Source organism: Doryrhamphus excisus, chromosome 16 (assembly GCF_030265055.1).
Source record: "Doryrhamphus excisus isolate RoL2022-K1 chromosome 16, RoL_Dexc_1.0, whole genome shotgun sequence".
NCBI lineage: Eukaryota > Metazoa > Chordata > Actinopteri > Syngnathiformes > Syngnathidae > Doryrhamphus > Doryrhamphus excisus.
This window is the reverse complement of record NC_080481.1, coordinates 15,923,727-15,949,564: the sequence shown is the minus strand read 5'-3', so window position 1 is coordinate 15,949,564 and position 25,838 is coordinate 15,923,727. Positions and strand designations below refer to the sequence as shown.

Genomic DNA, 25,838 nt, shown 5'->3' with positions numbered 1-25,838 from the left:
CGCAGCAATCTTATTTTTAGTGGCAGGACTTAAGTGCTCATATTTAGACTGAGACACCATAGAGCCATCCTTTTTTTACACAGGTGATATAATAGCGTGCGTTGGGGAGGTGAGAGAGAAATGTAAAATCCCTGTCATGGTCAAAAAGCAGGCTTAATAATTGATCTCTGGAACATGATCAAGGTTTTATGCTTTGATAGATGTCATCCAAGGGCATATTACATTTGTATGACTTGTTCTCAAACATCTGCATAGCCGTTTGTGGATATTTTTGGACCACTTTTAAATGTCCCCTTCATTCATTCCATAGGGTGTGATTTTGCTGCCACCTGCTGTTCGTTACTATAATAACAATGCGAATAAGAACACATTGATGATGTTGGTTCAGCAGCTTATTTGCACTTTTATTAGAATGATGTTGACATTTCAGACATATAATCTCCTTTGGGAAATGAACATTGGTTATAAAAGTTATGTGACACCATTAGCATTAGCATTAGCTACACACTCTTTAGGGTTGAACCATGTTGGGAACTAATCCAAGAATGTATGAATGGGATTGTTATTAGAATAAAATAACAGTCTTTGTCACCGGATGTTTCCTCAATCATAAATAATGTACGGATCTGTCATGAAAATGTGTTACTTTCCCTCCCCGAATGGCGTATCTAAAGTATCAGAAAACCTGAGTAATTCAAAAAAGATAATTCCATAGAAAAATAACATCTCACAGTATCTCTTCACTCCATTTTTTTGTATTGCCATAACATAATTACAAAACAAATAAATCCATCCCCGGATACCCGAACAATGAGGCTTGTGAATGATTTGCCAGTGATTTGAGCCTTTTTGAAATGATTTCACAGTTAGAGAGATCAGGTCAGAATAAAGGAATGGTTTTTTTTTTTTTTTTATCAAGGCAACTGTACGTGGCACAATGAGCACAGCACTGTCAAGACTCCAGATAGTGGTCGAAATGTGCACACTGACCGCTTACTTTTGGCATTTCACGCTGACTTCATCATCCTAATTCACATTAAACACATTCGAGAACATTCGTTAACAAATAGGGGGCTGGTATCATCAAATCTACTTGGGTTTAAATATACAGTATATATTCTGTATATATATATATATATAGCTCACACAATAAATATATGAGTGGTTAGCTGTCGCGTGAAGTATAGAATGTATTATATGTACACATAAACTTCTTTAGAAATATTTACAGAATATACATAGCTGCAGTGAAAGGGGATTTGCGTTATTATAAATATACATCTACATTAAGTCAACAGTCTGCACACCACAGACCAGACTGACTGCAGAAACAGATGGCTGACAGCTACATTATTATTGCTCGGCATCTTCATGAGGTATACATGGACATTTATGCAGGCTTTGTACAGTAGGCCTAGTAGGAGATACTCGGAGAAAGTACAGAGGTGAGACAGATTACATTAAGGGATGTGAGATATATATGGAATGTAATAAAGGCTGACAAATGAACTGAAATCCCAAAGTACAAAAATGTAAATAACGTCACGGTAGAATGGTGTTCATCTATAAATACATAGTTGAAGCACCTGTTACCATAGACACAGATAAGTCCAGGGTATATCTCCATATCTCCATATCTCCATATCTCCATATCTCCATATCTCCACTTGGCGATGTCTGCCTGCATTTCCTTGCATTTGCGCTCCTAATTTGTCACATTATGAAAGTGATCTTTCTTTTCATAACCACCATCTTGATTTGATTCGTGTTTGGCTCTAACTTTAATCCTTTGGTGAATTCATTTTGTTTGTTTTTACTTCCAAGGTGACTTGAGTCAGAGCTTTTCTTCCTGACGCTCACAAAAACAACATGCAGTGACTTGGAGAGAAGTGTCTCCCAGGTTATGGAGGTTAGCAAATAACAATATTAAGATTCTTGGGATCGACGCAGTAAATACATACGTCTAATCCACCGCACTGTATATTTGTTACCGTGGAAACGTGATATGACATAAAGAGGGCAATAGTGATGCAGAAAGAAAAGAAATGGGTCTTTACAACTTGTCACATCAGCGAAGTAAAAAGGCACAAAGAATATAACTTCTAATTTAGGGATAGGGATTGATAAGTGGTTTTAGTAAAAAAAAAAAAAAAAAAAAAGCATAATTTCATTTTACAGATTAAAATTCTTCCTGAAGAATGATAAATAGTGTACATTTTGTAACATAACTGAGAAGTATGCCTGTCATATATTCATTCATTCATTTTCTATACCACTTATCCTCACAAAGGTCGTGAGGGTGCTGGAGCCTATCCCAGCTGTCTTCGGGCAAGAGGCGGGGTACACCCTGGACTGGTGGCCAGCCAATCACAGGACACATATAGACAAACAACCATTCACACTCACATTCATACCTATGGACAATTTGGAGTCACCAATTAACCTAGCATGTTTTTGGAATGTGGGAGGAAACCGGAATACCTGGAGAAAACCGACGCATGCACAGGAAGAACATGCAAACTCCACACAGAGATGGCAGAGAATGGAATCGAACTCGAGTCGCTAGCTGTGTGGCCTACGCGCTAACCACTTTCCCGCTGTCGTGAACTAACATTAATGCTACACACCAAGGGAAATTGTGTGGAGCCTCATCCTTTGAAATTAAAAATTATATAAATAAAAATTAATTATAATAATTTATTATATAATTTATTATAATATAAAAATTAAAATTAATTATAATAATTTATTATATAATTTATTATAATATAAAAATTAAAATTAAAATTATACAAATTAAATATTTTGCTCATACAGTATATACTCTATAGACAAAAAAAGCCAAACTGACTTAATGAATCCATAAATACTCAGCTGGGTTAGCATGCGGAGTCGATAACTGCATTGGTGTCAATAACAAACACAATTTATTTTCTATAAAATAAAGAAATAAAGTTAAATGGGATCCAGCATTCGGCCGCCCTGCCCCGTCCGCCGTAAAAAGAGAGCCCGTTCTCATCTACGTCCCGAGCCGCCCACTGGTGGCTGGCTGGGTGTGAGCCAAGGACCAGGCAGCACGATGGCCCTGCGCCTGCCCGCTTCTGCAGTGGCCAGAGAGAGGCCAGAGATGCTGGCCGCAGACACGCTGCCGTCTGATTGGCTGCCTCCGGACTCTGACTCATCATCCCTCGGCTGATCTAAAGAAAGCGAGGAAGCGAGGAAGGAGAACGGTTCCCTTTGTGAATACGTCACGGCATCACTTGAGAAAGGTCTCTTGCGTGCATCATCTCCTCCGTGATCTTCCTCGATGCCGAAAAGGCTATCTTCATCCTCGTCATCATCTAGCGAGGCATGCAGTTGCTTCATCTTATGGTAGCCTGCCGCCACTTCCCAGTTCTCATCGTTCTCCTCCTCACTCTCCTCTTTTAGCCGAGGAAGCTTTTTTTCACGACTTGGAATTGGCAGTACAAAGTACTCCGAGCTGCATCCTCGATCTAGATTTACATCCTCCTTTACCTCCTTGGTCTTTTCCTCCACCCTCTCCTCAACAGAAGCTACTTCCTGCTTCCCATCCTCACTCCCACCTCTCCTCTCTCTGCTCCTCCCTCTCTCACCTTTCCTCCCCCTTGCTGTCACTTTCTCATCATCACTATCAGAAAACAACAAGGTGTCTTTGGGCAAACTCTGAGATTTTTTCTTCCTCCTTATCGCTTTCTGATCGTTCTCCCGCTGCCCCCCCCCGTCGTCCATAGGCTCCGAGTTGGGGCTACGTAACCCTGAGCGACCTTTTGAATGCCTTCTCCTCCTTCGCTTCTCACGTGCGTCCAAAGATTTGCTTCTCCTCCTCTGCTTGGAGCGGCGCCCCCTGCGCCTGGTAGAGTCTACTGCAGCCATACTCTGCTCCTGGAGGTGACGCAGGCGGGAGGAGGAGGTGATTCTGTGCTTATGGCCTGGACAAACATTGTGTAGGGGTGGGGGTGGGGGGTGGAAAAAAATAAAAAAACATTTTAAATAGAAACATATCACGGAGGAACAAACTCATGTTTGAAAGTGTGTTATGCAATTTGATGTAAAAGTGTTGCAATGTGTGTTTCCATGCTTTGTTGGTGATATGCTGGAGTTTAAGTGCCCATGCATACAACTCTATTATTAACATTATCTTACATAAGTCATAAGTGAGTGAGTCCACCGCCACATTTCAGCTAATCTTTGTATCTTCATCATTGTGGACTCCTATAGAGCAGTTACACACAATAACCAGCAGTGAAAACTTTCTAGATCTTCCGGAATCTGCACCTCTTCCAGCTGTATTTCCTTTTCCGTCAAAATGGTCTGTTTTAATTTATTCCACACATAGTCCGCCTCCGGGCACGCCCACTTTGCTGTGATTGGTCACATGCCCAAAGTGTTTCCTAACTATGAACGGACCCCACTTTCTAATATAGTGGGTATAGGATTGATAATAAATGAATTAAGTCATTGGAGAGCTAATTGCAAAGTGTTTAGGATCTACTGGCAGACTGATCTACTGTGATCTACTACGACCACTGACTGTATGAAGTCAGAGTGGTAACGTAGCTCAGGAGAAGCCGGACGTTTGGCAACCTTGTCTGCGCGATAGGGAGCACTCATTGTCGGACACATTTTGTCAGAGGCACCGATGTACAGGGACGTACAGCACGTTCAATATTCCTGATAGCGGGGTAGCGGGGGTTGCTGGAGCCTATCCCAGCTGTCTTTGGGCGAGAGGCGGGTGCACCCTGGACTGGTGGCCAGCCAATCACAGGGCACATATAGACAAACAACCATTCACACTCACATTCATACCTATGGACAATTTGGAGTCGCCAATTAACCTAGCATGTTTTTGGAATGTGGGAGGAAACCGGAGAAAACCCACACAGAGATAGCCGAGGGTGGAATTGAACTCAGGTCTCCTAGCTGTGAGGCCTGCGCGCTAACCACTCGGTCACCGTGCAACCATTTCACATTCATTTACAAAAAAGAGAGTCCCGTGTGAAATACAGTTGACAGATATAAATATTTTTCTCTTGCTGGGAATCACCAAATACAACAACTTCTGCCTGAGCTTGTTTCGTAAACAGAGTAAAGAGCTTATTGCGCCTACAGCCACGCCATAAAGAACATAGATATAATAACATTGTTACAGAAATGTAACAGGTGTACTCACTCATACAAATTGTATCGCCTCATTAATTCAGTTGTGAGGTAATATGGACGCACAATTGTGAAAACTGTCAGTTAGGGTGCATCAAATTTGAATGGGAAATTTTAAATTCATAATCATAATCATCATCATCAATACCGTCTACTCTATATTACTGTTGTTGATGTTATGCTTGCTCGGCTATTAGCTAACTGTCATTAGCAAACCGTAGCTAGCTAATGTTAGCTACAGTAGAGGCAATGAGCACTAAACAGTGACTAAAATAATAAATGGACAATTGTATATAAGATTATGTAGGACTACAGTACTACTCTCAATAAATATGAGGTATCAGTAATACTGTCTACTCTAAATTATTACTGTTGTTGATGTTATGCTTGCTCAGCTATTAGCTAACTGTCATTAGCAAACTGTAGCTAGCTAATGTTAGCTACAGTAGAGGCAATGAGCACTAAACAGTGACTACAATAATACATGGACAAGTGTATATAAGATTATGTAGGACTACAGTACTACTCTCAATAAATATGAGGTATCAGTAATACTGTCTACTCTATATTATTAATGTTGTTGATGTTATGCTTGCTCAGCTATTAGCTAACTGTCATTAGCAAACTGTAGCTAGCTAATGTTAGCTACAGTAGAGGCAATGAGCACTAAACAGTGACTAAAATAATAAATGGACAAGTGTATATAAGATTATGTAGGACTACAGTACTACTCTCAATAAATATGAGGTATCAGTAATACTGTCTACTCTATATTATTAATGTTGTTGATGTTATGCTTGCTCAGCTATTAGCTAACTGTCATTAGCAAACTGTAGCTAGCTAATGTTAGCTACAGTAGAGGCAATGAGCACTAAACAGTGACTAAAATAATAAATGGACAAGTGTATATAAGATTATGTAGGACTACAGTACCACTCTAAATAAATATGAGGTATCAGTAATACTGTCTACTCTATATTACTGTTGTTGATGTTATGCTTGCTCAGCTATTAGCTAACTGCCATTAGCAAACTGTAGTGTTAGCTACAGTAGAGGCAATGAGCACTAAATACCTATAAATATGACAACAAATCATTCAAATTACAAAGACAAACCTGCAAATTTACTAGTAATGTGTAATAGGAGTATAAATAACAACAAAAACATAAAGATCACCTCAGATCTCCATGGCGACCATTGAACTGTTTACCACTTTATTCCACAAAAACAGATGTATGGCGGCACCCCTAAATAATCATGTATTGGAAAAATATTTTCGGCATATATTGGAACACTTTTAGTACCCAGCCATATCAAAAATTCAATAATTGTGTTTTTTGATGCACCCTACTGTCAGTCAGTGTTATACTGTACGTGAAAACAAAAAAGTGGCGAGTGAGCGTGGGGATGTAGAGAGACAGAAAATGGGAGAACTAACAGGAACCATTACCAACCGCATATTCTCTGTCCGTCCAATGACATAGAAGCAAGGCTCGCCTAGTTTGGAGTTGGTCATACAAAGAGACAAACTGGACAGCTCCACTGAGAGAAAGAGAAACCGGAGAAAAAGAAAGGAAAGACAGGAAAAACAGCCATGTTTGGAGAAGAAAACAAAGTCAAATCAAGATGGGGGAAATTTAGTATGAACAGGAACGAAAGAGTTAAATAGTATAATAGAAGAAGATTTGAAATCTCATGCAGGAATTTCCCAAGAATATTATGCTAGTACTAATAAGCATATTATGAAATCCTTCATGTTCTTCTCACCGTAGTCAGGCACATATCCATTTCCTCTCTTGAGGACCAGATGAATGCGGTGACCTCCTCTGCGGATCTGCTCCACCGCCTGACTGTGGGTCATCCCTGCTGTGCTGTCACCATTTATCTCCACAAGTTGGTCACTCACCTGCAGAAGAAAGAAAAACGAAAAAAAGTCTGTTATCCAGACTTTATTCAACCATTTCTGGTTCACTCACCTGCATCTTCTGGCTACGTGAAGCCGGCCCGCCTTCCATTAGTCCCAGAACGTAGAGCCCCATGTTGTATTCGCTTCCCCCTCTGAGGCTGAACCCAAAACCAGACGGACCCCGATCCAAGTCGATGCTGTAATACCTGGAGTCACGCTGCAGAGTCGAATTGTGAGTGTGGACTGAAATCATGGAATCCGCTTCCGGTGCTGTACTCACTTTCGCACGTGACTTCTGACTCTTTTTGTTTCTGTGACCAAATTCATACTCTGTGGGTTCCGCGAGTCCTGATGAATCTGTAGTTTTATCGGTTAGAAGTTAGATCTGGAATGAGAAGACTGTGAGAGTGTGCAAAGTGGGAGCTTACAGGTGCTAGGTCGGGGTACAATGGTGAGGCGTAGAGTGTTTCCTGCACGGCGTAGGATCTGAGCAAGCTCGCGATGAGGAAGCGTCACCACCGAGCGTCCTTCCACGGCCTCCAATCGATCTCCGGGTCGAATCTGACCGCTCTTTGATGCCGGGCTACCTCGGCGCACCGTCACAAAGCGATGGGGGAGAAGGGATGCAGCTGAAAAACATCAGTTTTCGTTTTAAAGTCTCGTTCGCCAGTAGTCTCGTAATTGGAGTCGACTTTTAAAGGCGATGGAGATTTATGTGGAGCGCAGTCGAGCTGTGGATTTGTTGTAGGTAGGTTTACATTATAAATGACTCCTACTTTCTTCACACCTCCCCCACTGTCTCCTTGAAAACACTCACATCCTCTCTTTCAGCCCATCTGTCAACTAATCTCTCCATCCGCTGACACAGCCAGCCGCCATGCAGTCATTTGCACTGCCTTGCTGCTCAGGTACAATCTGGCACAGGATGCAAACTTTCCCCCTGATATGTTTTGGTAGCCCAAATCTGTCAGGGCTTGACTTTTCTCTTTCACCACATTGGTTATTTTAGTTCTCAGCTCTTGTGAGACGCCCCCACCGCCCCCACATTAGTGAGCTACTGCAGTATGTGTTGGCAACACAAAGCGTGTGCATGGGTACAAAACGGGAAATACCTTATGACAGGGGTCTCAAACACGCGGCCCAAATGTTTGAGGCCCCCGCCTTGATATAAAAGTTTAATGTTAGTGCGGCCGGCGCAAGTTTGATATGGATGCTGTATGGTATCATGTACCCAGAAAAAATTATTACGTTTGATTAATGTTCATGTTAAAGGTTAAATAACTGTTAATAGTTATCCTCCCTATCCGTGTGGAAGTGGTAAGTTTTTGGCTATTTAAGTTGAAAGGAAATAACTTGAAGGCTACCGTTTAGGTCGCTAGCCTCTCTAGTTTGCGAGTTAGCATGTGTCTCAAGACGCTGCAGTTGCGCAATATGTTGTAAATAAAAAGAGTATAAATGTGACTATAGTCGTGTTTTGTCATGTCTACAGGGCTGTAATAATGCTTTGTTCATTTTAATCTGAAAAAAATAATTTGTCTACCCACCAACTATATGTGGTTTCTTAAGTTTTTATTATTTGCCGTTTTATTATTATTATTATATTTATTTATTACTGATTGATTTTCTTTATTCTTGATTGGTTTATTTATTTTTCATCTCATTTTGTGTAGAAAAATAAATTGTAAGATATTTGAGAACAGTGGAATGTTTTATCAGAGCTTTTATTATAGAAAATTGGAACCAAAGCAAAGTTTTTAAAATTTTTTTGTTTTTAATAAATGCGTTTTTATTTTGTTTTTTTTTTTGGAAAACCTGATGCGGCCCAGTCTCACCCAGATCCGAGCTCCAGTGGCCCCCAAGTAAATTGAGTTTGAGACCCCTGAAGTAGAACAAGGTCCTCTCGGGTAGTTTGGTTCCAGAACCCAAACTGTGGGTCAAAGTGAGTCTTACTACATATAGTCAGAATGCCTCAACCTCTTGCACAAGTTTGTGCTTCTTCCCCAACAGAGAAGTGACTTCCATGTCCCAGGAACCAGATTAGACTACCAAAGACCAGGTCGTCCATGCACCGGACCCATCAGGTTTTGCGTCTACATGGGGAGATCTATTGTGGCTTTTTTTTGGGCTGGGCTCGGCCGATCCCGACGGGTGAAGATGCATCCTGGGCCTGGCTCCACGTCAGGGTGAAGTGCGGTCTCTGCTCTTGTCTTCTGAATCACTCTTGTTCTGGCCTGTCCGTCACCCAGGACCAGGGGCAAGATAACATAGCTTTTAGGATCACTTAAGTGTCATCCTCTTACAAACGACCTGAGCTACCTTTTTTTCCTAAACCATCCATTTATCAAATTTAATCCATAATATTTTTACTCCTTTTTTGGACATGTGAAATTGTGAATTCTAATATGTGATGTAGTACTGTGTAACTTGCATGCTTGGTTCATCGATGAAATCACTAACATGTTCAGTGAAAAGACTGTTGAGTATAAAATGTGCCCCATTCTCTATAATACGATCTCCTGCTGGGAACAGCTGGCCACTCTCAAGTCTTTCCGTTGTCCCCGTTTAACCTATACAGCAGCATCAAGTATTTATTTCCATGAGACACAAATCGTGCCGTCACCCACTGTGCTTCCGGGATAAAAATAGCCACTTTTAATGCTTCTTTGCAGATCTAATCGGTGTGTCTAAAGTCTAGACATATGAATCTTTTCAGAAAGTGATATTTTCAGCATTAATTAAGTTGTAATATCAAGAAATAAATATTCAATATGATTTCAGAGTCACATCTTCATGTGAGTGGCGCGGGCAGAAATGTCAATCAGGTTAAATCGGAGCCAAGACAGCTTTGCAAATAGTCTTCTTATCATGTATAATACAACAGTGGAACATCAACCTCTGCCAAATACACAAGCGCATATGCAAAAGCCCGGCTCACGCGCACACACATCGTGACTCACACAACATACTGAGACAGATGTGCTCAGCCGGACGCACTCGCACTCGTGCACGTACGCAGACACACTACGTAGACGCGATCCAAATAGGTTGCTTCATATCAAATTGTCTTTCCCACTGGCGGTCCATCCATGTTGTCCCGTTCCAGAGTAATCCCACTGCATTATGCCCAGCAGCCAGCGCCAGTAACAGTGTTGTGCCGCATGATCACTGGTAGAACTAACTGTAGAACCACTTCGGGCCATCATGAAAAAAACCTACTCTCCAACCTAGATGCATCTTGCAGCTAACCGCGCATCTAAGATAAGAGAGTGCCGTTAATCTTTAGTAAACAGCATCTGTCATATCTGTTAAAGCTCTTCCTTTTAATGGGTTCAATGCTAGTAACATGGAATTGAATATCCATCCATTCATTTTCTATGCAGCTTATCCTCACCAGGTATGCTGGAGCCTATCCCATAAAGGCGAGGTACACCCTGGACTGGTGGCGAGCCAATCACGGTGCACATATAGACAAACAACCATTCACACTCACATTCATACCTATGGACAATTTGGAGTCCTAGCATGTTTTTGGAAAGTGAGAGGAACCCCACGAACGCACGGGGAGAACATGCAAACTCCGCACAGAGATACCCGATGGGGGAATCGAACCAGAGTCTCCTAGCTGTGTGGCCTGCACACTAACCACCGTGCAGCCCCGGAGACTTATTATATTATAAATGCAATGAGAATAAAGAAAGTATATCTATCTATCTATCTATCTATCTATCTATCTATCTATCTATCTATCTATCTATCTATCTATCTATCTATCCATCCATCCATCCATCCATCCATCCATCCATCCATCCATCCATCCATCCATCCATCCATCCATCCATCCATCCATCCATCCATCCATCCATCCATCCATCCATCCATCCATCCATCCATCCATCCATCCATCCAATCTAAATTGTTGGAATTGCATAAAAATACACATTTACTTGTATTTAATGTTAAAAAAAATACATAGCTCTCACAGAAATACATTTTAAAATATGTGGCTTTCATGGCTCCCTTAGCAATAGACAAACAACCATTCACATTCACATTTATACCTATGGACAATTTGGAGTCGCCAATTAACCTAGCATGTTCTTTTGGGATGTGGTAAGAAACATGTGAAACATATTTTAAAATCATCTTTAGAATAAACATCATCATTTAGATAGTTATTCAGAAACCTGTAAGCATGTCCAACTTCCGCATCGGCCACGGTCAACACGACCGACCGAGCAAACTTCTGAGTAAGAATTAAAAGCTTCCAGCTTAATGCATAAAAAACGAAAAACAGAAAAAGACAAAACGCTGCAGCAAACCGGCGAGCTCACCCGTCGGCGTGAAAACATAAATGGAGAAGGAAATGAAGCAAATAATTACGTTTAGACTCCTTCACAGTTCTCAGAGCAGATTGCAGTCTCTCCAGCATGGCTCTCTTAATAGCATAGGTAAAAAAAAAATAAAAAAAATAAAAAGTAAAAATGACCTCCTGGATTCCAAGTCAAGTCGCTCTCCAAGGTGCTGATGTTCACATGTAATGGTTAACAGGAGCTAAAACGCAGGCTGTCCCAACTGTGTGCTTTCCCCCTCTGTATGAGAGTAGCATTTCAGCCAGCAATGGAGAGAGCGGGAGGTGGGTGGGTGGGTGGGAGGCGGAGGGATGCAGAGTTTTAATCTTTGGAAAAAACACACCGGACATTTTTACTGCAGCGTAAAGGGGTGGCGAGGGAGAGATAGAGGGAGAGAGAGGTAGGGCCAGTGAGGGGGAATGATGGAACAGCAGAGGAGATAAAAAGAGATGGGAAGGGGCCGAGGCGGGGGGGTGGGGGGGGGGGTGATGATACAGGAGAGACGGGGATCTGAAGTGATAGACAGGACTTTGTCAGGTGACAAATGAGAGTGACAACACAATGAAGATGGAAGTTCAGGAGACAGAGTGCAGCTGCGGCATCAATCTGGCCATGAAAACATTTTTATAAATGTGTGTTTGCTCGGGCCATAAAGCAAATTGAACTGCATCAAAGAGGAACAAAGGGCAGCCAATTCAAGACAAAGGATGCCGACACGGAGCCGTTCATCACAGGGATGAGCTTTGCACTAAACTACTCAAGGCAGCATGTGTCCATTTGCGGACAGGACATAAACCGTCCTATCATATGGGCACGCCTGTTAACGTTGGTGTTGGACAACCATAAGAAGGTCATTTTATATGAGGTCGTTAATAGGCACATGGATGCATAAATCTGAAAACGTCACGCTTTACATGTTAGATTCCAAATATTGATAAACTGTACCATGCACACTTAAATGCAACATTATGCAGGATAATCTATAGCTGGAAAAAACAATGTTTGGTGTACTTAAATGGGGGCAAAACATAAACAAGAGATAGGACACATGGGCGAGAGGCGGGGTACACCCTGGACTGGTGGCCAGCCAATCACAGGGCACATATAGACAAACAACCATTCACACTCACATTCATACCTATGGACAATTTGGAGTCGCTAATTAACCTAGCATGTTTTTGGAATGTGGGATGAAACCGGAGAACATGCAAACTCCACACAGAGATGCCCAAGAGTGGAATTGAACTCGGGTCTCCTAGCTGTGTGGCCTGCATACTAACCACTTGTGCATCGTGCAGCCCACTTTGTTATTTCATTCATTAATTTTCTACCGCTTCTCCTCACAAGGGTCGCGGGGGTTGCTGGAGCCTATCCCAGCTGTCTTCGGGCGTGAGGCGGGGTACACCCTGGACTGGTGGCCAGCCAATCACAGGGCACATATAGACAAACAACCATTCACACTCACTTTCATACCTATGGACAATTTGGAGTCGCCAATTAACCTAGCATGTTTTTGGAATGTGGGAAGAAACCGGAGTACACGGAGAAAACCCACGCATGCACGGGGAGAACATTCAAACTCCACACAGAGATGGCCGAGGGTGGAATCGAACTCGGGTCTCGTAGCTGTGTTGCCTGTGCGCTAACCACTCGGTCCAAATCATACTAATTGATAAAAATATCAAAAAATATCTAAAAATAAATATCAAAAAATATCTAAAAAATATATAAAAAATATATACAAATATATAAAAATTTATAAAAATATCAAAATATTTCTAACCTTTTGTGTTCTCCAGATCTTGAGAGGCGATGACAAATCCAAAACCCTCCCCTGGCTTCCTCCTCAACTCCACATCAAACCCTCTCAGTGGTCGGACACCCTCATCTTCTCGCATTTCCAGACCTGAATCCGGTTCTGTGCCTCTTCCGGCTACGTCCTCCAAACCTGTTTCGATCCAGTCTTTGGGCTCCATGGTCAGAGTGACTGGAATTGACTCCAAGAAACTGGTGCTCTGGATCAGCGAGGAACATGTCTGGGGTATAGGTAAGGCATCGGTGTGGATGACGTGGTTGTCCAAGCTACCGGGTGGTGGAGGAGGAGGAGGGTGGAGCAGAGGAGAGCAAAGTCTCCGCACGGAGCCTGGGGAAATAGTTGAATAGATGCCTAATCATAACAATGAGAAAGATGTCAGAAATAAGTCATTTAAAACCCCTGATTTTAAGTTTAAGTTAAGTTTTTACCTCCCCTGTAGACCAATAGGATGACTTCTCCCTGTTTGGTATGCTCCTGAAGAACTGTTTGTACCTGTGAAAACGGGACAATAAGACAGTCACATGACATTTAATGAGGAGCTAAGGATTGTGTAGTAATTATATTATATTATTATTAGTTTATTTTGAGGTATTTACATGAAAGAGTGATTTGTGTTACCTGAGCAAGGCTAAGACTCTGAACATCAGCTCCATTGATCTTGACAATAGCATCCCCTGGCTGTAAAGTATTGCACTGCTTCCTATCCCAGATTCTTCTCACGATGGTCATCCTGCCCCCCGGACCACCGGCCATCATGCTGAAGCCCAAGCCCCTGTCTCTTTCGCTCTGCGCCAAAGCCACCGGCACCAACTCCCCTCCGCGGAATCCTCCCGGTCCACTACCAACACTCATTGCACCAGGAGAGGACATCTTACTGGGACTTGCGGTAGGGCTGGTGTTGCTATGGAAACCATTAAAGCTGCGATGGCGGGGGGTGTCGGGTGTCGGTGGAGGTCGGAGGTGGGAGGACTGCGGCCTGAAGAGGTGGGCGTGAGCACTGCGGGGACCACCCGGGGAGGACGAGGGCCGCTTGGGTGACTGAGGCAGGGGCAGGCGGGATACAGGTAGGGTACAGGTAGATAGGTCGCTCTCGGATGACTTGGATGTACCGTAACGTAAAGGATGGGGCGGCGTTGACAGGGAGTTATTGTTGTGATTGCGGATCACAGATGCCCTGATGACAAAGACAGAAAAAGCAACAGGTCAGAAGTTTTTACTTTGAGCTATTCTTCAGAATTATTTGAGTTACCTTCTGAAAATCCTTGTCTCTATGCTACTTTGTCAATGAAACATGTATTCCGTTAGAAATTCACAGGAAAATATATTACTGTAAACATTTTGGATTATTTGAGAGACAACATGTAGGTATTTCATAAATAAATGTGTTATATATTAAATTTGAACATAAATAAATGTAAATATAATACATTTGTACTTCGGTACGAGGTGCATTATTTAAAAAAACAGAAAAAAAACAAAAAAAAACCTTAAACTGTATTATGGAAAGCAGGAAGTGAACAAATGTAACAAATGTTCCTCCTCAGGCACGCGAGGTGGAGCAGCACCCTCACGTTCCGGTTCTCCTGAGCTCCACGGTACCAGTGGTGCTTCTGACAAAGTGTGTGCGACAATGAGTGCTCCTCCTCAAGGTAAGTCAGGGGTCTCCGGCCACTAGCTCCTAACAACTTTCAATTAGCTCTCCAAAGACTTTATTCATTTATTATCAACTCCTATACCCGCTAAATTAGAACGTGTTGAGCGCAGAAGTCAGGAAGTAGTTTAGGAGTGCGACCAATCACAGCAAGGTGGGCATGCCCATAGGCGGGCCATTGTTGGAATGAATTAAAACAGACCGTTTTGGCGGGAAGCACAAATCCAAAGAAATACACTTGAAATAAGTACAGATTCTGGAAGATCTAGAAGTGCGGGTTATTGTGTGTAGCTGCTCTATAGGAGTCCACAACTCAATACAAAGGGTCGTAAAATTAGCATAATAGGTCCCCTTTAATAAATATTTAATATATTGTTAGATACATAGTTTAGTTGTATTGTTTTAATACATTGTTTACTTAAAAATAGCATTATAAATCTTACGTTCTCTTACTGTATGTAATACTTTTTCTTTGGTCATATGTTCACATGGTTTTAATCATCTCAGTATGAGCCATCTATAACATAAATTTCGATGTTTTTCCCCATAAAACACTACATGAGATGAATAAACATATAAAATATTGATATAAGTGCTTTTTGAATTTTACCTGTGTGAACCAATCGCAGAGACCACTTCACTGTCACTCTGGCTTGCCAGTGTTGGGTCAAGTGACTGGAGTCGGGCAAAACTTCTCATGGAACGAGGTGGGCGTGTAAGGGGCGGAGAGGCAGTATGACTGAAACTGGAGCGTCTGAATGAGGACCGCCTGCTGGCTAATGAAGTGGCGTTTCCATTAGCGTCAAGGATCACGCCGGGCTCCATGTAATCACCGTGGAATCCGTTAAAGTGATGGCTCTGGGGTGTTGAGCGGCGAGGTATCTGGTGAAGGGACTGGGGCTGGAAGGTGGTAGGTAATAGCGTGGGGTCCTCACTGTCCGGTAACTGTGTCTGTGGGGGCTGCTTGAGACACCCGTCGTGGTTGTATAGCAAGGGGTACCCTCTTCTGATTGCGATGTGTACACTGTGGCCCACTGGTACCGATTTGAGCATCTCCACTACCTCCTTGTGGGACACTCCCAACACACAAATGTCATTGATGTACACCAGGATGTCCGCTGTTTAAAGTACAGAAGTACATTATTAGTACTGTGTTGATTTTGGCAATATTCATTCATTCATTTTCTACCGCTTATCCTCACAAGGGTGCTGGAGCCTATCCCAGCTGTTTTCAGGCGAGAGGCGGGGTGCACCCTGGACTGGTGGCCAGCCAATCACAGGGCACATATAGACAAACAACCATTCACACTCACATTCATACCTATGGACAATTTGGAGTGGCCAATTAACCTAGCATGTTTTTGGAATGTGGGAGGAAACCGGAGTACCCGGAGAAAACCCACACATGCAAGGGGAGATGGCCGAGGGTGGAATTGAACTAGGGTCTCCTAGCTGTGAGGCCTGTTTGCTAAACACTCGTCCACCGTGCAGCCCAAATTAATAACAATTTTTAAAAAAAGCAATGGATTACCATATGTGTCAATCATACAACATTTGAAATAGTCTGTTCCAGTGTAAAACTGTATAATAATAATAATACATCTTCATTCACTGTCGCCAGCCAATCACAGGGCACATATAGACAAACAACCATTCACACTCACATTCATACCTATGGATAATTTGGAGTCAGTTTAATTTCTTTCATACTCAACGCCTTTTGTATTCTATGTAGGTGTGGATTAATTCTAATAACTAATCCCTGAAAACCAACCTGTTAACAGATATGAAGTACGGTGATAGCGGTGATAGTAGCCTGCTTGTGTGTTTACATCCATGAGCTGCACGTGTAGCTGCTGTATACGCGTGTAATATGATAGGGAGATTACAGTGTGCAAGACCGAGGGATTAACGACTGATTATGATATACGGTTGATGGAGGGAATCGGGAATTTTCAGTATAATCCCGGCGAGTTTAGACTGAGAAGGAACGCTGTTATGTCACAAACTGTATGTTGGTCTTATTGACTGTACAATATATTTATACTGTCAGATAAGTATAATATAACAATATGTTTATTATTGTTGATTTTATTCATTCATTCATTTTTTACCGCTTTTCCTCGCGAGGGTGGTGCTGGAGCCTATCCCAGCTGTCTGGACTGGTGGCCAGCCAATCACAGGGCAAACTCCACACAGAGATGGCCGAGGGTGGAATTGAACTCGGGTTTCCTAGCTGCGAGGTCTGCACGCTAACCACTAGATCCCCGTGCAGCCCAATGGTACAGATACTCTCATTCATTCATTCATTTTCTACCGCTTTTTCCTCACGAGGGTCGCGGGGGTGCTGGAGCCTATCCCAGCTGTCTTTGGGCGAGAGGCGGGGTACACCCTGGACTGGTGGCCAGCCAATCACAGGGCACATATAGACAAACAACCATTCACACTCACATTCATACCTATGGACAATTTGGAGTCGCCAATTAACCTAGCTTTTTTTTTGGAATGTGGGAGGAAACCGGACATCCACACAATCCCCCGCGCCCCCTTCGCTCCTCAGGCTCAAACCTCCTGGCACTCCCCTGTAACACCAAGCTCCGAACCTGGGGAGACAGAGCCTTCTCCATCGCTGCCCCCACCCTCTGGAACTCTTTGCCCCATTCACTCCGTGCTTGCCCTGACCTTCCCACCTTCAAAAAACAACTGAAAACCCACCTCTTTAAATCTGTTTTTAATGTCTAATTTTTTATATCTGACTGCTGTGCCCCCCCCCGCGCGCTTTTACTCATGTTTTAACTGTGTATTAACCAATGAATGTTGTATTTTGGTGTGTCTTCTATTCTGTTTACTTGCTTTATTCAACTTCATTCTTCTGTAAAGTGTCTTAGAGTATTTTGAAAAGCGCTGTACAAATAAAATGTATTATTATTATTATTATTATTACCCGGAGAAAACCCACGCATGCACGAGGAGAACATGCAAACTCCACACAGAGAAGTTCAGAATTTTAAAGCATCACCTGTGATGCAGTGCAGTAAATTACACAATTGCACCAAATAAAATGACTGCTGTGTTTACTGTCACCTGTCTTGAGTGCCGAAGGTCCACTTGACGTCACGCTGTAGACCTGCAGGAACTCTCTCGGCTTGCTGCCTCCAACAATATTGAAGCCAAAGCCTCTGGAGCCCTTGATCAAATGCGTGTGCACAAGAAAACCTCGAAGATCCTCTGGGTGCTCTGTGAACCCTGGAAAAATATCCAACAACAGGAAAAAAAAAAAAAAGGAGCATGAGATAGTGTGGTTGTGTCCCTCCGTGGGAAGTCATAAAAGTGTCCAGTAAAAGTGGTAGGATTGAAAGGATTACTGCCGGGCTAGCATTGGAGTTAAAGAGCAGGGAAACGGTTTCAGTTGTGTGTGTTTGGACAACTTAATGGTGGGCTGACAGGTTTTAGGAGTGAGAGAGGAGAGAAAGTCCAAACATGGCAGATGGTCCTTCCCAAAAAATTACTTTACCACTATATTAAGTTAACATGCACACAAACTGAACCACGACATTAAAAGCTAAATAAATGAATATCAAACTTAGTACACATTCAGTATTGTACAGTAGTTTTCAAATGAAGAGAACTTTAGCACCGCCTGCTGGCTGCAAGAAGGTAACGCAACTGCCTCACAGTCAGGAATGATGCCAGTCACTTTACAACAAACCAGAGCATGCGCTTGTTCTTTTTTGCAGCAAATCATGTGATCAGCTCATGAAAAAACATTGACAGTCACATGACACGCATGTGTCGACCCCCCCCCCCCCCCAACCGCCCCCGCCAGCCTGGGCTCACAAGCTTGGCATTGTGCCAGCCGTGCCTAGCTTTAAGGCCTTAATCACTTACTTGTCTCGTTTCAGCCAAAAGCTCATTCCATCTCATTTGACTTCAACCAGCTGGCTGTGGCTGTTATTTCCGTACTTGACAAATATGTAACATCATTTGGGGGCTTGTTCAGCCGTTACACGTGCCACCAATGTCCCGATAATAACATATAGGAGGAAGATGAGGAAATTAAAAAAAGAAAGAAACAAAGAGGCTCACATTCGTTTTTGTAGATGGACTCCCTGCTTGGAGCCCGAGGACCCTGCCAGCTGGTCCTCTTGTGGCTTTTGGAGACAAAAAAGAAGTTGAAAAAAGAAGTGTAAGATTGTGACTTGTGAGCATTGCAAAGTACAGTGAATGAAGTATTATTATTATACAGTTTGACACTGGAACAGACTATTTCAAATGTTGCATGATTGACTCATATGGTAATCCATTGCTTTTTTTTAATTGTTATTAATTTGGGCTGCACGGTGGATGAGTGGTTAGCAAACAGGCCTCACAGCTAGGAGACCCTTGTTCAATTCCACCCTCAGCCATCTCCCCTTGCATGCATGGGTTTTCTCCGGGTACTCCGGTTTCCTCCCACATTCCAAAAACATGCTGGGTTAATTGGCGACTCCTAATTGTCCATAGGTATGAATGTGAGTGTGAATGGTTGTTTGTCTATATGTGCCCTGTGATTGGCTCGTGTCCAGTCCAGGGTGTACCCCGCCTATCGCCAGCTGGGATAGGCTCCAGCACCCAACACATATAAATATACATCGTGTTAATACTTGAATGCAGCTAATACATGCAAGACAGCTGGGATAGGCTCCAGCACCCTCCGCGACCCTCGTGAGGAAATGCGGTAGAGAATGAATGAATAAATGTCAAAAAATGGGCTGCACGGTGGATGAGCGGTTAGCGCACATGCCTCACAGCTAGGAGACCCGAGTTCAATTCCACCCTTGGGCATGTCTGTGTGGAGTTTGTGTGGAGTTCTCTCCGGGTACTCCGGTTTCTTCCCACATTCCAAAAACATGCTAGGTTAATTAGCGACTCCAAATTGTCCATAGGTATGAGTGTGAATGGTTGTTTGTCTATATGTGTCCTGTGATTGGCTGGCCACCAGTCCAGGGTGTACCCCGCCTCTCGCCCGAAGACAGCTGAGATAGGCTCCAGCACGCCCCGCGACCCTTGTGAGGATAAGCAGTAGAAAATGAATGAATGAATGCAGCATTTCCGGATGCATGCGATTTGCATGTAGACCTGAGTTCGATTCCACCCTCGGGCACCTCTGTGTGGATGTTCTCCCTCTGCGTGGGTTTTCCTCTGGTACGCATGTTAGGTTAATTGGCCACTCCACATTGTCTATATGTGCCCTGTGATTGGCTGGCGACCAGTCCAGGGTGTACCCCGCCTCTCGCCCCGAAGACAGCTGGGATAGGCTCCAGCACCCCCTCATCAGGATAAGCAGTGCTACATTTCCAAGTCAAATCCAAGTACTCACTCTTTGTAGTGACACTCTCCAGGATCGCTGAACGCCTGCTCCCAGTGATCCGGCAACACCCCTCTCCCTCTGGCTCCGCCCATATTGCAGATGATTCCATTTTCCAGGACGCTCGACGCCCGCCGCCAACTGGGCGAGCGATGTCCTCCTGTAAGGAAGATGTGTTGAAAATGAGGAGAAAAAAAAGGTGACATGTCGTTTAAACAGATGCAGCCCGTACTGAAAAGGACAGTAATAACCTGATGCTAGCATGTCTGCGGTAGAGCTGAGGTCAGCATTTCTGTTGCTTTTGTCCCCCCCCCACCCCACCCTCTCAGGAGAAAGGGTGTGTGACTGTGCATGTGTAGCACACACTGAATAGCATGGATTTTTTTTTTTTTTTTTTGGCCTAATTATCCTTGAAGATGTCCTTTAATCGTGAGCTCCAAGGTGGATGGGAGAGATGTTGGATGCAGGTCAACACTAACCCACCCACCATCTTACACAGTATAATTCAAGATGATGACTCAGCAGAAGCCGAGGGGGTGACTTTTTAGAACTCTATCACACATGAAGACAGCTTTTGGGACATTGAGGCTCCGGCATACCCGCGACCCCAAGTGAGGATAAGCGGCATAAAAAAAAGAATAGATTACCAAAATAGTTGTCGATTAATTGGGTTAATTGATTAACCATTGATAATTTGATAAATTGTTGCAGCTCTAGTTTAGAAGAGCATACTAATGATTAATTCATTCCACACTCTTTATTGTTCTCTGGTTCTACCATATCTTACTTATTGTGTGGAAATATGGGCTAATAACTATAAAAGCAATCTTCACTCGCTAAATGTACTGCAAAAAAAGGTCAGTAAGGATAATTCATAATGCCGCCTACAGAGAACATACTAACTCCTTATTTCTAAAATATAAATAATATATATATATATATATATATATTCATTCATTCATTCATTTTCTACCGCTTTTCCTCACGAGGGTCGCGGGGGATGCTGGAGCCTATCCCAGCTGTCTTTGGGCGTGAGGCGGGGTACACCCTGGACTGGTCGCCAGCCAATCACAGGGCACATATAGACAAACAACCATTCACACTCACATTCATACCTATGGACAATTTGGAGTCGCCAATTAACCTAGCATGTTTTTGGAATGTGGGAGGAAACCGGAGTACCCGGAGAAAACCCACGCATGCACGGGGAGAACATGCAAACTCCACACAGAGATGGCCGAGGGTGGAATTGAACCCTGGTCTCCTAGCTGTGAGGTCTGCGCGCTAACCACTCGACCTATATATATATATATATATATATATATATATATATATATATATATATATATATATATATATATATATATATATATATATATATATATATATATATATATATATATATATATATATATATATATATATATATATATATATATATATATATATATATATATATATATATATATATATATATATATATATATATATATATATATAAAATATATATAAAATATATATAAATATAATGTTTGCAAAATACAAGGATGAAGAGTACTTCGGTACGAGGTGCATTATTGAAAGAAAAAAACAACTTAAACTGTATTATGGAAAGCAGGAAGTGAACAAATGTAACAGTTACTGATTGTAAAAGTACCAGATGGAGGGGTAGGATTTAATAAGCTTTGCTTCTTTTTACTCCTTTTGGACATGTGGAACTGGGAACTGATTATGTGATGCATTCAATTGTAATCTGATGCATGTTCAAATGAAATAAAACCATTACCATTACCATTACCATTACCATATCATTGAGAGCAGACAGGATGCTACTCACCTGAGAATCCCAGGTCGTCCTCGCCATTCTCCACTTCCACCGCAGACTTCTCCAGGTTGTTGAGGGACTTGCTACGCGTGCGGAAGTTTCTGAGCAGGTTGCGGTGTTCCTGGTAGGTGATGGGGGGGCTCTCCGGGCTGATGTGAACGGGCCGAGGCGTGCCGTAGTAATTCCCTGAGACGGAGAAAGATGAGATGTGATTGGGCGTCATGTGCGTGCATTGAAAATAATGTTCTCCAAGGACAGGAAACTGAATTAGCAGATATTCACTAGCAAAGCTTATACAGTGTTTCGGCTCAGAAAGAAAAACTCCTTGTAGTAATAAGTCTGGTAATGCAACATGTGAGGCAGGTAAGGAGGACTCCCATTAAACTCTCATAAATTATGGATGCTAATGCGTGCAGCCATTTTAATCAGACATAGCATTCTGACGCTAACTAGAAATGGGACCTGTGTATTGATAGTAGATTCCTTTTAAGCTAAATGTTTCTCTTATATGTAATATCTAGTGTAATCTCGGTTGTAACTGGAAAAAATAATAATAATGTAGCATTTTTTTGCTTTCTCATGGTGCAGTATATGCTAAATACTGTGTAAAGCTAGTGCAGATTAGCCTAGCTTAGCATTATTTTGTTAAAGTCGATCATATATTCTTATATATAGTTGTTCCTCGCTATTTTGCGGTTCAAATTTCACAGCTTCACGCTATTACGGTTGTTCAAAAATAGCTGAATTAATAAGTTGTGCTGTTTTGTGAGAAATAGGGCCTGTTATTAGTCAAAACATGCATAATTAAGCTAATGTAACATTTGCTAAATTAAGCATTTTCGAGCATAAAAATGGCTAAATGAACAAAAATACAAATTGAAGGCAAAATAATTCCAAATAAAGACTAATATAAACACGGACTATTGTTAAAACTGAAGTCTTAACGTCACATTTCCTGTCCGCCACTCACTCTGCTCCCAAGGGGAACACATTTATAGCAACACACGTAATCACAAGTGTTATTTATGACTTAGTTACGCTTATTATGTCTACTATATTGAGTAATATGAGTGTAAAAGTGACTATAGGGGGTTAATTCATGTCTAGAAGGTTCTAATAATGTTAAAAATTGCATTTAGAAAGCCGTGAACAGATTTTGTATAAACTACCTAAGAAAGTAGGTCACATTAACCACACAAAAACAAGAGACTACTGTACATATACAATATAATTATCTATATTTTCTGGCATTAAAGAGTCTTTTGGTCAGTATTTTGGTCAGTTTTTAAATATAGCATTTATTTTCAAGCATAAAAATGGCTAAAATAAGTCACTAAATTAACTAAAATACAAATATAAGGCACAAAAAGCACTCTTAATTGTGAATGTAGCACTGTATTCTACATTGGCCACTATGTGTCAGTAATTGTTCAGTAACACAGGTTATACCATTTCACCATTTTATATATGTATACCCTTTTATTTGATTATTTGTATTTAAAAATATATACGAATGTAAAACAATTAATAAAATACTACATTCTGTCATGGCAATTTCACGTTGCTGTAGAATGATTTGTGGCACTGAAAATTATTAATTCATTCATTTTCTGTACCGCTTGTCCTCACTAGGGTCACAGGTAAGCTGGACTTTGACTTTGGGGCGACAGGCGGGGAACAACCAGGTCACCAGGTCAATCACAGAGCAAAATAAACAAACTACCATGTATGCTGACATTCACACCTATGCACAATTTAGAGTTTCCGATTAACCTAATATTCATATTTTTGGAATGTGAGAAGAAGCTGGATTTCTCGGAGAAAACCTGCATGCAAACGCCACACAGGAATGTTCCAGCTGGGATATAAACCTGACTCTATAAATAAAAATAAACTATACAATCCCTTCCATTTCCATGTTTAGTTCAACTTACTGCTGCAAGTTTAGAGCACGAGAGAATTTTCATTTTGAGAAATCAGAATCATTTTGTGTGCAACTGTACATAAGATTAGACTACCTATTAAAAACATGCTGTGTTTCACAGCGATTAATTAAAAATAAGTTAAGTACCTTTAAACTTCCCACTCTCCAACAGTGCTCCTGACTCCTCCAGAGAAAAAAACTCCTCAATGGAGACAAAGTTATAATCTGTTCCAGATATTTCTCCGACTCTGGGCTGTCTGGTTGTACCTGGGAAAAGGAAAAACCACTTGGTAATATGGAGTCGTACATCAAAGCAACAAGGCTAGAGACGCTGTAAGCTCTTAAGTGGATGATATGTCAATTAATCAAGGCTGTTTGCTTTTATCGGGGGGTCATAAATCACCATTAGTTTCAGAGCTCTGTGTTTAAACAAAAAAAAGCAATTCAGCAAGCTATAAATAGTCAGGATGACAATATTTGTTACCCACGAAGGCTAACGCTCACAGCCGGCAAATGGAGTGTATAGGTTACATACGTGAATCCACTAAATTAAATATAGAAACAAATTGCTTTTGTTGCTACAGTTAGTCCAGTCTGCATGAACTGACTGATCTTTGATCAGAAAAGTAATCATAGGGGACCTAATTTATTGCACTACCGAGTGAAAAGCAAGGTAGCACGATGAAGCAAGCGTTTTACCAAGGCTGTTTTATTATGGGCAGATCAATACGAATTAAATGAAATATTAATGAGGCATACTATGAAAGTCTTTCTATTGCCATTGCAAAGATGGAGTACTGGGATGAACAATGATCTGTCATTATAATTGATTCACATTGACCTTGGCCTGCAAAAGAGCAAGGAAACAACGGCGGCACCACATCATTACAGGTTCACTGGGACCCCCCCCCAAAAAAAATGAATAACAATTTCACCACATTTCTTGACAATATAATCACAAATCTGCTAAAAAAAAAAAAAAAAAAGTCTCCAAAGACAAAATCACCCTGCCTTGTTCTCCTAGTGGGTACCACATGATGTTAGAACTGGGCTGCCGGCGCCCCCAGTCACACCCAGGTAGCCTATAAAAATGATGAATGTACCCGAGTCCCTGGAGCATGGATGGCAATGACACATGCAGGAAATGAACTTAGCAACACATACACACAAATTGCTCGGTGAACACAAAAAGACACACGGACATTAGTGATCATCATCAATCTGACCTTCACTTACTGTACTAAGTATGCTATTTTTATATGCTAGCAAGAACTGTTGCACATAAAGTCCCTAATCTGTCTCCAGACTGTATTTTTCAGGATTTTTATGGACCATAATTATATGGTAAAAAATTCTGGTCATTTCCAACCATGTTTTAATCACTATGAGTACATTGGTACATTGATAGAATATCCCTATAGAGCACATGTATCAAACTCAAGGCCTGGGGCCAGATGTGGCCCACCAAATGTTTTTATGTGGCCAGCGAAAACTTGGGAATAATGGGCTCTAATTTCCATTAGCGCACCTGCCCTGCACCAATGGGGTGTGGCCAGTGCACGTTTTAATTTTCGTGAGCAGCGCAGTCTGGCGCACCCACGCCTCCATCTCCATCTGACAGTTACATTAAACACAGCATCAGGCTAATATATACATATCTGTACAGCGTGGGACACCGAAGATGCATTCAAGGACCGTGTGGGTCAAAACGGCGCTTGCATTAAACATGCAAAAACTGTTTTTTAATGTATGTATGTATGTATATATATATATATATATATATATATATATATATATATATATATATATATATATATATATATATATATATATATATATACA

General features: G+C 41.8%; 1 protein-coding gene across 6 annotated transcripts in view; it reads right to left on the bottom strand.

The window, feature by feature from the left end:
* Positions 1-64: 64 nt before the first annotated feature.
* The window catches only part of LOC131104448 (membrane-associated guanylate kinase, WW and PDZ domain-containing protein 1), a 52,243-nt gene continuing 26,469 nt past the window's right edge, over positions 65-25,838 (bottom strand). For 2 of the 6 annotated variants that reach the window (XM_058051628.1, XM_058051631.1), the window contains 14 exons: positions 24,144-24,263; positions 22,085-22,258; positions 20,260-20,407; positions 18,987-19,051; positions 17,985-18,146; positions 15,511-16,018; positions 13,868-14,423; positions 13,678-13,741; positions 13,217-13,600; positions 7,513-7,713; positions 7,365-7,441; positions 7,155-7,301; positions 6,946-7,084; positions 65-3,950 (listed from right to left, as the gene is read on the bottom strand). In XM_058051628.1, the coding sequence (XP_057907611.1) occupies positions 3,016-3,950; positions 6,946-7,084; positions 7,155-7,301; positions 7,365-7,441; positions 7,513-7,713; positions 13,217-13,600; positions 13,678-13,741; positions 13,868-14,423; positions 15,511-16,018; positions 17,985-18,146; positions 18,987-19,051; positions 20,260-20,407; positions 22,085-22,258; positions 24,144-24,263 (3,680 nt within the window). In that variant the 3' untranslated portion in view covers positions 65-3,015. Of the gene's footprint in view, positions 3,951-6,616; positions 6,721-6,945; positions 7,085-7,154; positions 7,302-7,364; positions 7,442-7,512; positions 7,714-13,216; positions 13,601-13,677; positions 13,742-13,867; positions 14,424-15,510; positions 16,019-17,984; positions 18,147-18,986; positions 19,052-20,259; positions 20,408-22,084; positions 22,259-24,143; positions 24,264-25,838 lie in introns of all 6 variants that reach the window. The other 4 variants (XM_058051632.1, XM_058051633.1, XM_058051629.1 and 1 more) reach the window with 4 other exon arrangements.